General features: G+C 60.2%; 1 protein-coding gene across 1 annotated transcript in view; it reads left to right on the forward strand.

Annotated features, from left to right (window-relative positions):
- GRID1 (glutamate ionotropic receptor delta type subunit 1) overlaps positions 1–16,687 on the forward strand; it is a 664,185-nt gene that overhangs the window by 432,103 nt on the left and 215,395 nt on the right. The window contains exons 7-9 of the mRNA XM_015566676.1: positions 2,389–2,559; positions 10,775–10,936; positions 12,932–13,051. Of these exons, the coding sequence (XP_015422162.1) occupies positions 2,389–2,559; positions 10,775–10,936; positions 12,932–13,051 (453 nt within the window). The remainder of the gene's footprint in view (positions 1–2,388; positions 2,560–10,774; positions 10,937–12,931; positions 13,052–16,687) is intronic.

Genomic DNA, 16,687 nt, shown 5'->3' on the forward strand with positions numbered 1-16,687 from the left:
CCTGGGTGGTGGTGAGCACTGGGCATTGTGGGCACTGAGCTGTTGTGAGCACTGGGCTGTTGTGAGCACTGGGCTGCTGTGAGCACTGGGCACTTTGAGCACTGGGCTGTTGTGAGCACTGGGCATTGTGAGCACTGGGCTGTTGTGAGCACTGGGCATTGTGAGCACTGGGCTGTTGTGAGCACTGGGCATTGTGAGCACTGGGCTGTTGTGAGCACTGGGCATTGTGAGCACTGGGCTGTTGTGAGCACTGGGCATTGTGAGCACTGGGCTGTTGTGAGCACTGGGCATTGTGAGCACTGGGCTGTTGTGAGCACTGGGCATTGTGAGCACTGGGCTGTTGTGAGCACTGGGCATTGTGAGCACTGGGCTGTTGTGAGCACTGGGCATTGTGAGCACTGGGCTGTTGTGAGCACTGGGCATTGTGAGCACTGGGCTGTTGTGAGCACTGGGCATTGTGAGCACTGGGCTGTTGTGAGCACTGGGCATTGTGAGCACTGGGCTGTTGTGAGCACTGGGCATTGTGAGCACTGGGCTGTTGTGAGCACTGGGCATTGTGAGCACTGGGCTGTTGTGAGCACTGGGCATTGTGAGCACTGGGCTGTTGTGAGCACTGGGCATTGTGAGCACTGGGCTGTTGTGAGCACTGGGCATTGTGAGCACTGGGCTGTTGTGAGCACTGGGCATTGTGAGCACTGGGCTGTTGTGAGCACTGGGCATTGTGAGCACTGGGCTGTTGTGAGCACTGGGCATTGTGAGCACTGGGCTGTTGTGAGCACTGGGCATTGTGAGCACTGGGCTGTTGTGAGCACTGGGCATTGTGAGCACTGGGCTGTTGTGAGCACTGGGCATTGTGAGCACTGGGCTGTTGTGAGCACTGGGCATTGTGAGCACTGGGCTGTTGTGAGCACTGGGCATTGTGAGCACTGGGCTGTTGTGAGCACTGGGCATTGTGAGCACTGGGCTGTTGTGAGCACTGGGCATTGTGAGCACTGGGCTGTTGTGAGCACTGGGCATTGTGAGCACTGGGCTGTTGTGAGCACTGGGCATTGTGAGCACTGGGCTGTTGTGAGCACTGGGCATTGTGAGCACTGGGCTGTTGTGAGCACTGGGCATTGTGAGCACTGGGCTGTTGTGAGCACTGGGCTATTGTGAGCACTGGCTGTTGTGAGCACCTAAGCTCTTGTGAGCACTGGGCAGTTGTGAGCACTGGGCATTGTGAGCACTGGGATGTTGTGAGCACTGGGGATTTTGAGCACCTGGGCTGTTGTGACCACTGGGCTATTGTGAGCACTGGGCTGTTGTGAGCACTGGGCAGTTGTGAGCACTGGGCTATTGTGAGCACTGGGCTGTTGTGAGCACTGCCTGTTGTGAGCACCTAATCTATTGTGAGCACCACATGAGATGAAATACATCAGGGCTCAGCATGCTCACCCGGGACTAGGGGTTCCCTTGCCTCTCTATTTCCTTACTGTATCCCCTGCATAGTTCATCCTGGGATGACCTTGGACATCACTGAATGGGGTGAGGCCTGATTTGCTCACAGTGATATCCCCATTGCCTAGCACAGAACAAACCTGCACGAGATATGGGGTAGATTTCATGCTGTGAATGAATGCATGGATGTATTTTCAAGATTTGTATGCAAATCTTTTAAAAAAGAATCCAATTATTAATGAACTAAAGGCCCGGTGCACGAAATTCATGCACGGGGCAGGGGGTGGGTGGTGGGTGTGTGTCCCTCAGCCCAAACTGTACCCTGTCCAATCTGGGACCCCTCTCACAATCCAGGACTGCTGGTTCCTAACTGCCTGCCTGCCTGAGTGCCCCGAACCACTCCCCTGCCAGCCCGATTGCCCCTATCTGCCCTCCCCTGAAGGCCTGGTTCCCCCCAACTCCCCTCCCTTTCAGGCCTAGTCGCCCCCAACTGCCCTTTCTTTCAGGCCTGGTTCCTCCCAACTGCCCTCCCCTGCCGGCCATCTTGAGCCCACATGGGGTTGGCCATCTTGTGTGTTGGAATGATGGCCAATTTGCATATCACTCTTTTATTAGATAGGATAAGAAGTGACTTGTTGCATTTTGGTCAGTGATGTCAGAGGGAGCCAGCCGTGCTTGCCTAGATCAGGTCGCTGACTCCCAGCAGAAACCGGGAGGGCAGCTGACACCATGTGCTTCTGACACCACTGAGTGTGAGCTTGACCCAGGGAGCCAGGGCCTCGGGGAGATGCTGAACAGCCTGCTTGCACTGGGGGCGGGCAAGTGTTGTTTGTAAACAAGCAGTAGGGACTGACCCGGACCGCCCTTGCATCCCTTTGTCTCAGCTGCTCATAGGCCTTTGGCAGAGGAAGTTCCAGCGGATGTTAAGTGTGGGTCTGGTTGTCTCCCCAGGAAATCAGTGACCCGGAGATTCTGGATCTGGTCCACAGCGCCCTGGGCAGGATGACCGTGGTCCGACAGATATTCCCGGCTGCCAAGGACAACCAGAAATGCACGAGGAACAACCACCGCATCTCCTCCCTGCTGTGCGACCCCCAGGAGGGCTACCTCCAGATGCTGCAGGTGAGTGCCATGCTGGGAATCCGGGCCAGTCTGCCCGCCAGCTCTAGTGACGGGTTTGTTTGGTGACCTGGAGGCGGGCGCAGGGCAGCCTCTCTGAGCAGCGCCGGCAGCAGCTGCGGGGTCAGCTCCCGGCCTTTAGTCCGGGCGCCTCTTGTATCTCAGCCACTTGCTGAGGGGTCAGGAGCTCTGGGCTGCTCGGGCTCCTCGGCTTCTGCTTCTGCTTCCGGGTGGTTTGTTGGGGGGCTCACCTGGCAGGACTGGGGAAGGAGCCAGGTGGTTTGTTGGGGGGCTCACCTGGCAGGGCTGGGGAAGGCGCCAGGTGGTTTGTTGGGGGGCTCAGCCCTGCCAGGTGAGGAAGGAGCCGGGGGTCCTCATTTAGAACCTGGTTTGGGTTCTCTTCTGGGAAGTCAATAATATGACGTGGCTCTTGGCTAGCAATAGGGACCGGCCAGCTCCTGTGCTGAATGCTGAGGCAGGGCCGCCAGGGCACTGGGCAGGGCCCACCCCACCCCAGCCATTCCTCCCTCAGGCCCCCACGAGGGCGCAGGTGTGGGCTGTGCCCCGCCCGAGAGGAGAGCTGGTTTCCTGTGGGTGTGGGCAGCAGGGGGCGCTGTGGACACTGTCCATGAAGAAGGCCATGCACCAGGGAACTTCATCGGAGCTGTGGTGGGTAATGTCAGGGCACTTCCATTGGGCTTGTGAGAATCGCCCAGAAATGTGTGTGTGTGTATATGTGTGTGTGTGTGTGTGTGTGTGATGCTTGCAGTCAGCATTTAGGGTTACTCACCTCTTTAGCCAGCCGGACATGAGGGTGAGGTCAAGGGGTTCAGGAGGCCGGTGTGGCTGCCAGTGAGTATCAGCCCCGCTGCAGGGCGGGGACACCGCCTGTCAGGAGAGGCACGTGGGGGATGGTTAGAGTCTCTGGAGTGGGCCGGGCACGTGTCATTTGCCAAAGCGCCGAATCCGTTCTGTAATCTGGTATTTGGTGGGGGATGCGGGGATGGGGAGAACATGCCCCAACAGATGGTAAACACTGGAAATCCTTCTCACGGAAATACAGCAGACCCCGATTTTTCCCTGGAGCGATCCCCTCTCCCTGTTCCTGCGCCGGGGCCATCAGGATGTCTGGGGTTTGGCCAGGAGAGTGGACCCCAGGCCCCTGCAGGACCAAGGCCTCGGAGCCCTGGGCACAGGGGCCAGGGAGAGGCAGGTGCTGGGCAAGAGCGTCTGTTCTGGACGCCGCTGCTCGACTCTGCTCTCCGCTGTTCTGGGGAGTGGGGAAGGGCGAGGGCCAAGCCCGGCCCTGCAGCGCAGCTCGGTGCTCATGCCTGCTCTCCAGGTGGAAGGGAGAGGAGTGGGGGATGTGGCTCAGGGGTGTGAGCCTGTCCATCCCACACCCCCACAGGGGCAGGAGCAGGGGGACTCCCTCACTCATGGAGCCAGACCTGTGGAGACCCTCTCCTTGCAGAGCTTCATCTTCTGCAAACACAAGCCAGCCTTGCCCCCGCCTCCCTGGCCCCGTCCACTCACCCAGTTCCTGCTTCGTCACCAGTCCTGCTTCCTCACACTGCACTTCTGCTGAGGAGCGGGGTGGGGGTGGGGGGCTCTTCCCAGGGAGCAAACACGCGCTTCCTCATCTCAGGGGTCAGCAGGTGCAGTGCACGCGGCTGCCAGGCAGGCTGGTGCGGAGTCCTGTGGAGGCCACACTGTAATGACCACACCAACAGGGCAAGGCCGCTCAGAGGTGTGGCCAGTGCAGTGTCAGCCTGGGACTGGGCCTCCCACCTCTCGCTGTCCTGCCGAGACCCGGCACCCCACAGAGCAGACAGGAGCGACACCCAGAGGCCCTGCAGCATGGCAGCGCCGGCACGGGCGCCGGATTGCTGGGGTCCAGCTCCAGGATGCCAGTCCTAACCAGTTCTTCCTCTGTGTTTTGGTTTCTTCCTCTGTAGACGGGTGAGAACGCACCTGCCTCTTAGGCTCATAATGAAAAGTCAATGGGAGGATGTGGGGACAGCGTGTAGGGTGAGGCCGAGCTAGTGGTGTCATGTGGAGGAGGGCTGCGGGTGGAGAGGCTGGCCTGCCTTGGGGTTTGCGGGACCCAGTGCCCCTCTCCTCTTGACCACGCGCTGCCAGAGGTCACAGCACGTGGGAGGGCAGTTCTCACCTGGGCTGCCCCTCACAGGCATCACATGCCTCCCACTGTGCGCACCCACTGTGCGCACCCACTGTGCACTCCCACTATGCACACCCAGTGCCCTGCCACCCATTGCGCAGCCTCACACGCAGCAGTGAGAGCTGCCCTTCGTGGGAGAGCCATGCTGGGCCCCTGAGTTCTTCGTCCAAGACCCTGCTCCCCAGAGGCCTCCATTAGGACGGTGGGCGGGTCTGGGCAGAATGCGGGTCGAACACCAGGTAAGCGGTCTCCGAGCCTCTTTGTGGGCCTAGGAGGGCAGTATTATTAAGGAACCTCTGCCCTGTTGCCTGTGTCCTTGTGGGTTTGTTTACTCATCCCTCCCAGCAGCCGGGGAGGCTGCAGGCTCCTCCCAGGCACAGGCCATCCCTCCCCGTCTCCCCAGCAGGCACCCCCTCCTGAGGACAGTGGAGGAGGCAGAGGAACCTCTGCTCGCCTCTGGCCCTGAGACTCCCCCAGGAGACAAGAACACGTTTAGAATAACCCACTCAGGGGCAGTAACAGGAGCCCGGGCTCCAAGCGCTGGTCTGAGGTGGGGAAGGAGGCTGGAAGGGGCGCTCCTGTCCTCTGGGCTCTGCCCCAGACGCTGCTCTGCGGAGACCAGCCAGGGCAGGAGTGTTCGCGAGGCTGGGCGGGGAACAGCTGCCTCCGCTGGCGCTGGCGGGGCTGTGGTCGGCTGTGCTGTGAAGCCTCCGGCGGGGCCATCGCACTGGAGCTGGGATCCTACTCATGGAGAGGGAGTCTCTGGAAGGAAAATGCCAGGGCTGCAGCGCGGGCAGGGCTGTCGGCTCAGGTCCCATCCCCTTTCCTTGCCCAGCGGACATGGGGCTGGGCTAGTCCACCAGTGGCCAGTGATGAAGTGGTGACCAGCCCCGGAATCCCCAGTGGCCAGGACAGCCGCCTGCAGAGGGAGCGTGTGGCGCCCGTTTAGGCCTGCAGTACCTGGCGGCGTGGGCTGCCCGGCGGCCACGGCATATTGTCCGGTAGCGCCCGTGACAGCCCATGTGTTTCCGAGGGGGACAGGCGGATGCCGGGGCGCTGGCCGGGGTTGGGAGCCGGGCCTTGCATTAGGTTTTGGCTGATGTGGTGTTAATTTTTTGGGTTGGAATTTCTCCTTTTTGCATTTTGCGATTGTCCAGGGGCTCCATAGAGGGACTCACTCTCCGTGCGGCCGAGTAAAGCCTTTCTGACGCGCAGCCCGGGGGTCTGTATCGCCGGGCCCTCTGTGCTCTCCCGGCTTCAGGCTGCCATGGCTGACCCTCCCCTCGGCAGCTCTGAGCCCCGGAGCCGCCCTGGGCCTTGGTCACTGTCCCTGCTTTTCTCCACCCTGAAGACCCTGCCGGAGCAGTGAGCAGCCAGAGAGGGCAGCGCAGGCGGGCCCCTGCCAGGCGCAGCGCACAGGCGGCCTCCCGGGCACCTGGTTGCCCTCTGGCTGCAGGTGGCATGTGTGCATTGGGAAGAAGAAACCCGCTGGTAGGGACAGCCTCCCTCCCCATCCACACCCCCTCCCCCCGGACCCAGCAGCGAGCAGAGTGCCTGCACCCGTGGCCACTGCTACCATCTGCGCCTCCTCAGCCTGCACCCCCTCTCTGGACAGCTGGGCTGGCAGCTCTCCGGCAGAGAGGCCAGGCCTGGGAGGGATTTCTTAAGCTGTGACATCTGGGCCTCAGCTTGTCCTCCCAGCGGGACGCTATGCGGGACAAGCTGCCTGTGCTGGCATCTCGGGGGGTCAGCCCCACTGCCCACCCCGGGAAGGGGGAGCTGCCCGCACAGCCTGTGGGTCCCGTGTTTGGTCATCATCAGTGTCCGCGAGAGCGGTCTTCCTTGTTCAGCCCTCAGCAAGGGGTGGGTGGGACTCAGTGGCTCGCGCAGTGTGCACTGAGCACATGCTGTGTCCACGCACCGCGCCTGGCCTGGGCAGGCTGGGCCGAAGCTGCCAGACCCTGTGCTCATCTCACCAGGCGCAGTGGCTCCCACAGCCCCAGCTCTGCCAGCACCTGGAGCGAGGCCCAGGCCGGGGCAGCCCCGCCCGCTCCTGGTTCTGGCTCTGCCTCCTCTGGCTTGGCTCCCTCTGGCCTCTGGACCGGGCCCAGGCCCTTGGCTTGGCGTCCGGGTCTCTTGTCTGCCACACCGTGGCCTCTCTGCTCTGTCTACTCTCGCCTGTCGCTTTGTGCTGCGGTGTCCTGACGGCCAGCGCCCGGGGCTGAGGGTTTGAGTAGTGACAGCATGGGCTCTGCTTGTCCGTCCTTTGCCAAGACGCCCTGTGCTGCGCCTTCCCTGGATGGAGGGGAAGGCAAGGGCTCCTAGAGGGGTGTCCCTGCAGCTGCAGGGAGCCCTCTCCTCGCAGGCGGCTCCTGGTGCAGGGGCACGGCGCGACCCGCCGGGACTCTGGTCTCTGCCTGCGCACCCACCCGGGCCCGGCTCCCCTGCCGGACAGAAGGCCTCTCATTTTGCATTCTATTTATATACTGAGCCAGCCAGAAGCCGCCTTTCTGCTGCCTGCTCTTGAGTTTTCTCCCAAAGGTCCCTTCTCTGGACAGCAGGCCGTGAGGGTGGCGCTCTGTCCTTTGCATCCCCACCAGTGAGCCCAGTGGGTCGAGGGTTGCCTGCATGAGGACACTGAGGTGGGGGAGCAGGGAGGGGCCCAGGCGCCACAGTGTCTGCGTCCTCTGAGGCAGAGGCAGTGAGGCAGCTCAGGGAGCAGGGATGGAGCGGCCGCATGGGGTCAGGAGGGCACTCTGAGTGGCTGTAAATGAGAAGCAAACTGTTGTTTGAACGAAGGCGGTTCCCTCCCAAGTCACAGGCGGAGCAACAGGTCTTTTTTCTGCTGTCTGTATTTTCTCTTCCTGGGAACCACGTTCAAGTGTGCCTTCCTATCGGGAGATCTCCCATCCATCCGTCCATCCATCCATCCAGCTCCTCAGCTCCCACACACGCACTCGCCCACCACACTCATTCAGCTGTTCATCCATCCGTCCATCCATCCATCCAGCTCCTCAGCTCCCCAGCTCCTCCCCACACACACGCACTCGCCCATCACACTCACTCAGCTGTTCATCCTTCCATCCATCCATCCACCAAACATCCAGCCATCAAGCACACATTAAGCACCAGCCGTGCCCGTGGTTGGGGCTGGTGGTAGAGATAGTGAAAGTGTGGAGGAGACATCTAGGACAGTGGAGAGTCCCCGCTGCTCAGGAAGCTCGGCGAGGGGTGGGGGGAGCGGGCAGGGCAGTGCGGTGTGGGCAGTGTCCCCAGCGGAGACCTGGGAGGCCCAGGAGCTTTCTGAGTCACATCCTGTGTTTTCCTTTCCTCGCAGGCCTCTCTGCATCCTCACATCTGATAAGTACCCAGTTCATTGTGAGTTAGGATGTGGAGAGAGAGGGAGTCCCAGCGGGTGCTGGTCTGGCCACAGCGGCGGGCGGTGTTGCCCTGTGTGTGTGTGTGTGTGTGTGTGTGTATGTGTATGTGTGCATGTGTGTGAGTGTGTGTGTAAGTGTATGTGTGAGTGTGTATGTGTATATGTGTGTGAGTGTATGTGTATGTGTGAGTGTATATGTGTGTGTATGTGTGTGTAAGTGTATGTGTGTGTATGTGTGTATATGTGTGAGTGTGTGAGTGTATGTGTGTGTAAGTGTATGTGTGAGTGTGTGTATGTGTATGTGTGTGTATGTGTGTGAGTGCATTGGTCTGTGTAACTGTGTGTATGTGTGAGTGTGTATATGTGTATGTGTGTGTATGTGTGTGAGTGCATGTATGTCATGTATGTGTATATATGTGTGTGTGTGAATGGGTGTGTATGTGTGTGTGTGTGAGTGGGTGTGTATGTGTGTGTGACTGTGTGTGACTGTATGTGTGTGTGTGAGTACATGTATGTGTGTGTGTATGTGTATGTGTATGTGTGTGTGTGTGACTGTGTGTGTGTGAAAGTGTGTATATGTGCGTGTGTGAGTGTGTGTGTGGTGGATGAGTGTGGACGTGAGTCCAGGGCCTGAGTGAAGAGCGGCGGCTGTGAGTGGGTGGCTGGGAGAGCCGTGAATGTCTGGAGTAGAGAAATCCTCACATCATCAAGGACTCTCAGCTTTGAGTTATCCTTTCAGAAAATAAATAAAATAAAACCAGCCCCTCTGAGAGGCTTGCAGTCTCTTCTGCAGCCTCTCCTCCTGGCTCTGTGCCCCCAGGGGCGGCGCCCGCCAGCAGTGATGCTGCAGCCAGAGGACCCTGAGCGCGGCTGCGCGCTTCTCTCCCAGGAGGCTGCCCGGGCTGGCGGGGCCAGGGCTCTGTCCTGGTTCCTGTAGCACAGAGGGGGGCCCGGGGGCAGGCACGTCTGCTGGCAGGCAGGCCCCTGCGCCCTGCAGCCCCAAAAAGGTCCCAGGTGCCCACGTGCCTGCTTCCCCTTGGCCTGCGGTTCTGGTCAAGTCAGCAGGTGGTTGGTTACCCTGGCCCCCTCCTGCCCCATGGCGCCCTCCTGCCCCACGGGTCCCTCCTGCCCCATGGCCCCCTTCCTGCCCCATGGCCCCCCTCCTGGCCCATGGCCCCCCTCCTGCCCCACGGGTCCCTCCTGTCCATCCTTCATCTGTTTCTCACCCCAACAGCATGGAAAGGTGCCAGGAGCACAGTCTCTGTGGCCCACATGGCTGTGCCCCCCACAAGTTCACGGGCTGAAGCAGACAGCGCCAGGCTCGGCAGGAGTGGGCAGGGCACAGGGACGCACCGGCGGCATCAGGTGGCGGCAGGCGTGATGGACAGGGTGTTTGGTGTCCCGCTGCAGCTCCCTGGCCCACGTCTGCTTTCACCGTGCAGGACGGTTCCCATCACAGGCCCTTGTCTGGGACTGTGTTTTGGGGGTACCCAGTGTATGCAGGCTGAGAACAAGGCAGGGAGGAGTTGGGGTGCAAGGGGAATTCTGGGGCATGATGGGGGAGGCTGGGAGGCAGCAGGGCTCCTCCTGAAGCCCAGGAGGGCCTTGGCAGGAGGGGCAACACCTGAGAGCAGGGCTGCGCTCTGCCCACGGCAGCTCCCACTGGGCCCCCAAAGGCAGCTGCTGGTTTCGGCTCACCCGGGTCAGGGCTCTCAGTCGTGGTGGGAGGAGAGTGATCGGCAGGCCTGGCCCAGCCTGGAGCCCGCTGTGGTTCAGCTCTTGGCGCACCCCCCTCGCCCAGCGCTCCTAGGGCTGTGCCACCGCTGTCTCCTCCAGGACCGGCTGTACTGGGCACAGCTCAGCAGAGGTCACCTTCTCAGAGTCGCAAGTCCCCAAGGCATCCCCCTACTGGCAGCGAAGCCACTGTGTCTGGAATGTCCATCACCACAGCACAGTCGCTCAGGCCGCCACCCCCAGCCCAGGGACCAAGGCAGGAGAGTGGTTTCTGGGCCTGGCTCCTCCAGTGGAGTCCTTCTCCTGAGGTCACCTGTGTTCTTCCTCCTTAGCGCCTGATGGGCTCAGCAGGCCCAGTCCCTGCCTTCCTCTGGGGCTCCGCCCTGCGCTGCGCGAGTTGCAGACACTGGAGCTGTCCTCAGGCCTTCCCACCGCTCGGCCAGCTGTGGCCACAGGCGAATGCAGTGCTGCCTGTTCTGTGGTGGAAGTTTTACTGCCACCCCCTAGTCTGTGTATCTGCTCTGGCTCCTTGGTTCTTCATCAGAAATCTGGGCAGTCCCTCCCGCCCGGTCCTGCTCCTCTGCACAGCCCTGCCCTGGCATCATGCTGGCCTCCCCTTAGAGGCCTCCCCTCTCCCCTCTGAATCCTTAGCCCGAGCCTGTGCCCCTCCCCTTTCTGCTTTGATTGGGAGACTGCACAGGGCGCTGATCCCTCTGGTTCTCTGGTTGATCAGCTCGAGTTCCTGCCACGGGGCGAGTCAATCTGTCCAGCCCACCTGGGTTGTGAGGGTAAACCTGGGGCCAGAGGGTCGCAGCACAGAGCCTGGGTCCCACTCGCAGGGTGGCACCCTGGGCCACCCAGCCTCCACTGGTTCTCCCTCTGTGGAAACGCACCGTGGCGAAGGTGTCCCTGCCTTGTCTTCGCAGATCTCCAACCTCTACCTGTACGACAGCGTGCTGATGCTGGCCAACGCCTTCCACAGGAAGCTGGAGGACAGGAAGTGGCACAGCATGGCCAGCCTCAACTGCATCCGCAAGTCCACCAAGCCATGGAACGGCGGGCGGTCCATGCTGGACACGATAAAAAAGGTGTGTGAGACGGACACCCTCCTGGGCCGGGGCCCACCGCAGGCCCTCCCCACCCCACCTGCCTCCTCCAGGGGGGCCTGGCACGGAGTTCTTGCAGGGAGGCCCTGCCCAGGCCTCTCCTTGCCACGCTTCTGGCCCCAGCATTTGAGGAGGAGTGAGCGAGGGTTCCTGGCTGTGTGTTATTACTGTTGTCTCTGTTGTCATAAGGAGATTGGAGAGGCTAAGTAATTTGCTGAGTCACAAAGACAGCAGTCTCCTTCTCCACAGCTTCTCTGACAGCAGTTTCACTTACCTGTGGCCAACGAATGTTAGAAAGTATTACATGGAAAGTTCCAAAAATACGTCACTTATACATTGTAAGTCGCACGTCCTTCTGAGCACCTGCTTCATCTCCTCACATAGGCATTGTAGCATCTCACATTGTCACGTGAAGAGGAGGTTCGTGCAGTAAAATAAGGTACTTTGAGAGAGAGACCACCTTTCCATACTTTATTGCGGTATACTTGTGTTGTTATAATTGTTCTACTTACTATGGTTATGGCTGTTAGTCTCTTACTGTGACTCATTTATCAATTAAACTTTCTCATGGGTATGGGGGTTACGAAAGAACATGGTATATTAGAGTTCGGTGCTATCCAGGGCTTTGGGCATCACTGGGATCTGGACCGCACTGCTGTGGACAGGAGCTGCTCTCAGGAGACGGGGGAGCAGCTGCCTTGCCCATGTGTGCTGTCTGTGAGAGAGGACGACTCAGTGGCAGCACATGTGCTGATCAGCCAAGACCTCTGCTGTGTGGTGTGCGTATGTACTAGTATATGTGCATACACACGTGTGTGCAGGTGCGTTCATCTGGGTGTGTCTATGTGTGTGCATGTCTGTATGTGTATGCATGTGTGCACAGATGCATGTGAACATATGCACACGTGGACATCTGGATGTGTGTACACACGTGTATGTGGTTGTGCTAGCCTGGTATGTAGGTGTGTGCGTGCATGTGTGCCCACAGGTGGGGACATGCTCACTGAGGTGTGTGCCAGTGTGCATGTGCAGGTTCTCTGCACTTGGTGGTGAATGCTGAGCAGCACCCCCGGTGGAAGGCTGGGTTCGAAGAGAACTGGGTAAGCCACAGGAGGCTGGGTAGAGTGGACTGGCTTTGAGAGGCTTCAGAAGAGCATGCAAGGACATCTCCAGTGCTGGGAGCTGTAATCAGGAGCAGCGAGCACTGTTTGCTACAGCGACTGGGGGCCCTCTTGGGCCAGCTCGGCCTCTGGGTCCTTCCCAGCTCACCGTCTAGGGGAGGTCATGTCTGGATGAGAGCCCTTCCCAGACTTGAAGAAAGAAGGGTCTTACCACAGGGCAGCCCAGCCTCTGTCTGCTCGTACAGAGCCCACTGGGCCACGGGAGAGGCACTGGGCACGCACCCACTGTGCCGCCTGCAGTCACCATGCTGTGCAGTTTCTCTGTGTTCCTGGAGGACCTGATGGGATCTAGTTACTCCAGGCCAAAGCGGGAGATGAGAGGTGTCCTGCTATGTCGCACAGGTGGCCACACTCAGGCCTGAGCTGGGCTCGGCCTCACCCTGGTGCTGGCTGCCCTGCCGCTCCCACCCTGTGTCTGACAAGTGTGACTGCGTGTGTGCTCTCTTGACCTTAGATGTCCCACATGGTTCAAGCTGAGTGAGCCCATGGGGCAGGGTGTAGGGGCAGACTGTAAGCTCCAGGGGGTAGGGGACACGGCCAGCACCGCGTGTGGCACAGGCAGGCCCTGTAATCCTGCTGACTGCATCAGTGACAGGCGCAGGCGTGAGGGGCTCCCCGTGAGCCAGGGCCTGGGCAGGGCTGGCCACTGGGAGGCCCAGGACTGCAGGCGTGCCCCCAGACCTTGCTGACTCGCTTCTCGGTGACCACTTTTGTCTTGCTTGCCATGGGGTCCCCTCCCCTGCCCTCCCTGTCCATGTCTGCCTAACTCTCCGATGGTTTGTCCTTCTCTCTGCAGGGTCACATCACCGGCCTCACAGGGGTGATGGAGTTTCGGGAGGATCGCTCGAACCCCTACGTCCAGTTTGAAATCCTCGGCACGACCTACAGCGAGACCTTTGGCAAAGACATGCGTAAGGTGAGCTGCAGGGCGCCACGGCCCCTCTTCCCGCCGCGGTGGCCCAGGCCCTGTGTGGTGCTCATGGCACTGTGGGCAGGAGGCTGGGACTGTCAACCAGAAAGTGCCGAAGTGCTGCTTGTGTAGTCTCAGCGCAGTGGGGCCTGGAGGCCAGCCTGCTGCCCGGTGAGGCGGGAGGGCCAGCCTGGTGAGGCGGGAGGGTCAGCCTGCAGCCCTGGGTGAGGCGGGAGGGTCAGCCTGAGATCCTGGGTGAGGCGGGAGGGCCAGACTGCGGTCCTGGGTGAGGCGGGAGGGTCAGACTGTGGTCCTGGGTGAGGCGGGAGGGTCAATGCATTTTCCCAGAGCCCCTGGGATCAGCCAAACCGCAGGGCAGGTGTGACTGTGGCTGAGGCAGGAGAGAGGCACAGCCAGAGAGTGTTCTCAGTCCAGGAGTGGACAAGGCCGTGAGCAGACAGCGAGGCAGGAGGAGGTGTGGAGCGGGCGTGCTGGGCCCCCTGTAGGGAGATATGAGGGGCATGCGGGCTCATAACTCGGGGTTTATCAGTTTTATTTGGTGCTCATGCAAGTGGCAGGCCTGGGTTTTCCGTGACCCTTTCCTTCTCTTGTGGGGATTTTTAGGATGGAGGACGGGGGCAGGCTGTTGCCCTGGGTTGGAATCCCCAAAGTTAAGCCACAATTGGAAGCACTCACGATGTGAAGGAGCCACAGACTCATCTAACCAGCATTAAAGCCTGGCATGCACTTGGCACGGATGCACATCCATTCACCCACACACACACACACACACACACACACACACACAGAGTCACACACAGCCATGCCCACACACAGAGCTACACACATGCATACACAGTCACACACAGAGCCACACACAGCACACACACACACAGTCGCACAGAGTCACAGCCACACACACACAGAGCCACACACATGCATACACAGTCACACACATGTGTGCACTCACAGTCACACACTCTGTGCACTTGAGAGAAAGATGTCTCTACCAATGACCGTTCCGGGAGGGGAAGCGTGGTGCACCCTCAGCAGGACGAGGCGGAGCTGGCTGAGGGCAGTGCAGGGGCAGCCAGGGTCCTCTGATGGGCGCTGAGACTGGTGAGGGGGACCAGCCGGAGGACGGTGTGTGTGGTGCCGGGTGTGAGTCTGGTGGCACTGAGGAGCAGCCCTCAGGCACAGCGTGGGCAGGACTGTCCCCTGGGAGCTGAGGGTCCGTGTGCTATGGGGCGGGACTGCCAGCTCATCTGTGACGGAAGGTTAGGGTCACGGTTGGTCGTAAAGATGACAGCAGGCTCAGTGACTGGCTGAGAGGCAGGGTGACCCACGTGGTTTGAAGACATTGGCACTCAAAGGCTTGTGTGTGGCATCACAGAGGGTGGACGGTGACGGTGTGACACACTGGGCCAGGTGTGCCCTGTCATGTCCAGGGTGTCGGATGCCTGTGGGGGATGCCCGAGCTGTGAGGCTGGTGGAGGGCTGGGGCTGGGCGGTCCGCATGGCCTGGGCCATTCGTGACCACAGTGGGAACGGTCTTTGTTGGGGTTCCCAGCTGGTCAGGGAACCAGGGCTGGGCCCTTCAGTCACGTGTGGGAGGCCCCTGCCAAGTGCCTGTAGGTCCTTGCCGGCATGCCTCGGGGCTCCTCATGGTGATGACAGGCAGGCTGAGTGCTGGCTCCTGGGCTGCCACCCCCCTTCAGATCAGCTCACCCCCAGCGTCCCACAGTGGGTGGGAATGTTGGCTGGGGGACCTTTGCCCCATCTCTGCAGCTGATGAGGGCCATGCTGGCCACTCCACGGGCCTGAAAGAGGGGAGGCAGCACCCTCCACTTCCTGCTTCAGGTGCTTGGGCCTCTGGTTGCCACGGCAACGCTCCTCCAACACCCTGAGCTGCGCAGGGAGCAGGATATGAGTGAGCTGGAGAGAAGCTGATTTTCAAGTGGGCTTTATTCTAAGACGCATCCTTTTGTCATTTAAAATCTGCCCTAATAACTGCATAGCCCAGTTGTTACCTGTCTGCCTGGCAGCTTAACCCTGCTAAGGAGATGCTAAGGAGAGGTTATCTGGGAAGCAGGAGTGGGTTTATCCAGCAAATGTCTGTGATTCAGCCCGGATTTCATTGGAGTGAGGGCTGGCGGTTTCAGGATGGAGCGAGGAGAGGGCCTGGGGCAGAGCATGTCCCTGCTAAAGGTCATCATTTGAAGGCAGGCTGAGCCCGCCCCGGTGGCTCAGTTGTTGAGTGTCGACCTATGAACCAGAAGGTCATGTTGATTCTTGGTCAGGGCACATGCCCAGGTTGCGGGATTGATCCCCAATGTGGGGCATGCAGGAGGCAGCCAATCCATGATTCTCTCTCATCATGATGTTTTTATCTGTCTTCCTTCCTCTCTGAGGTCAACAAAAATATATTTATAAATAAGTACATACATACATGAAGGCAGGCTGAGCGGGCTTCTTGTAGGAGGTGGGGCTGAGGCATAGGCTGGGATATTGGGGTCGCATACAAATAAAGTGGGGGGCAGCAGGTTTGAGGGTGGGATTAGGGTCCTGAGGCACAGAAAGGCAGAGGAGGTGGGGCCACAGCCAGGAGCCCCTCTGGGCACCTGCTGTGGTGCAGGGGAGCTACTGGGGGAGCTGTGTGGGACAGGTGAGGGGAGCTGTGTGGGGAGCTGTGTGGGACAGGGAGGGGAGCTGTGTGGGGAGCTGTGTGGGGAGCTGTGAGGGGAGCTGTGTGGGAGAGGTGAGGGGACAGGTGAGGGGAGCTGTGTGGGAGAGGTGAGGGGAGAGGTGAGGGGAGCTGTGTGGGGAGCTGTGTGGGGAGCTATGTGGGGAGCTAGCGGTCTGGGGAGCGGTGTGGGGAGCTGTGTGGGGAGAGGTGAGGGGAGCTGTGTGGGGAGCGGTGTGGGGAGCGGTCTGGGGAGCGGTGTGGGGAGCTGTGTGGGACAGGCGAGGGGAGTGGTGAGGGGAGCTGTGTGTGACAGGCGAGGGGAGAGGTGAGGGGAGCTGTGTGGGGAGCGGTGTGGGACAGACAAGGGGACAGGCTAGGGGAGCGGTGTGGGGAGCAGTGTGGGGAGTCTTAGGTTTTACGCCGCTGCAAGGAAAAACCGTGAGTCCAAACAGAGACCAGATCAAACAGGCTTTATTGGGAGCACACAGGTGGGTTCACCGGCTCAGAGAGGGGAGCAGGAGAAGCCTCGCCAAACCTGGGCAGGGGCAAGGTTTTATATTTTTCTGAGGCAATTGTTGCTGGCCGAAACTGGTGGCAGTCCGGGCTTTCCAGGGTCAGGTGAAACCTGCAGTCTGTCCTGCGGTTTGGTCATTGTTCGGGAGCCGATTGTCCCGCAGGGATTTTCCACTGGGGTGGGGTGGTTTTCAGATGTCAGTGTGGACAGGTCAGCTTCTCACCGGCCCAAGAGAGGGAGGGGGTCCTTTCTCCCCCGGGGCAGGGTGCCAGCGAATACCAGACAGGGAGCGGTGTGGGACAGGCGAGGGGAGAGGTGAGGGGAGCTGTGTGTGACAGGCGAGGGGAGTGGTGAGGGGAGCTGTGTGTGACAGGCGAGGGGAGAGGTGAGGGGAGCATTGTGGGGAGCGGCGAGGGGAGCGTTGTGGGGAGCAGTGTGGGGA

This window comes from Myotis davidii, unplaced genomic scaffold (genome assembly GCF_000327345.1).
Source record: "Myotis davidii unplaced genomic scaffold, ASM32734v1 scaffold642, whole genome shotgun sequence".
Classification (NCBI taxonomy): Eukaryota; Metazoa; Chordata; class Mammalia; order Chiroptera; family Vespertilionidae; genus Myotis; species Myotis davidii.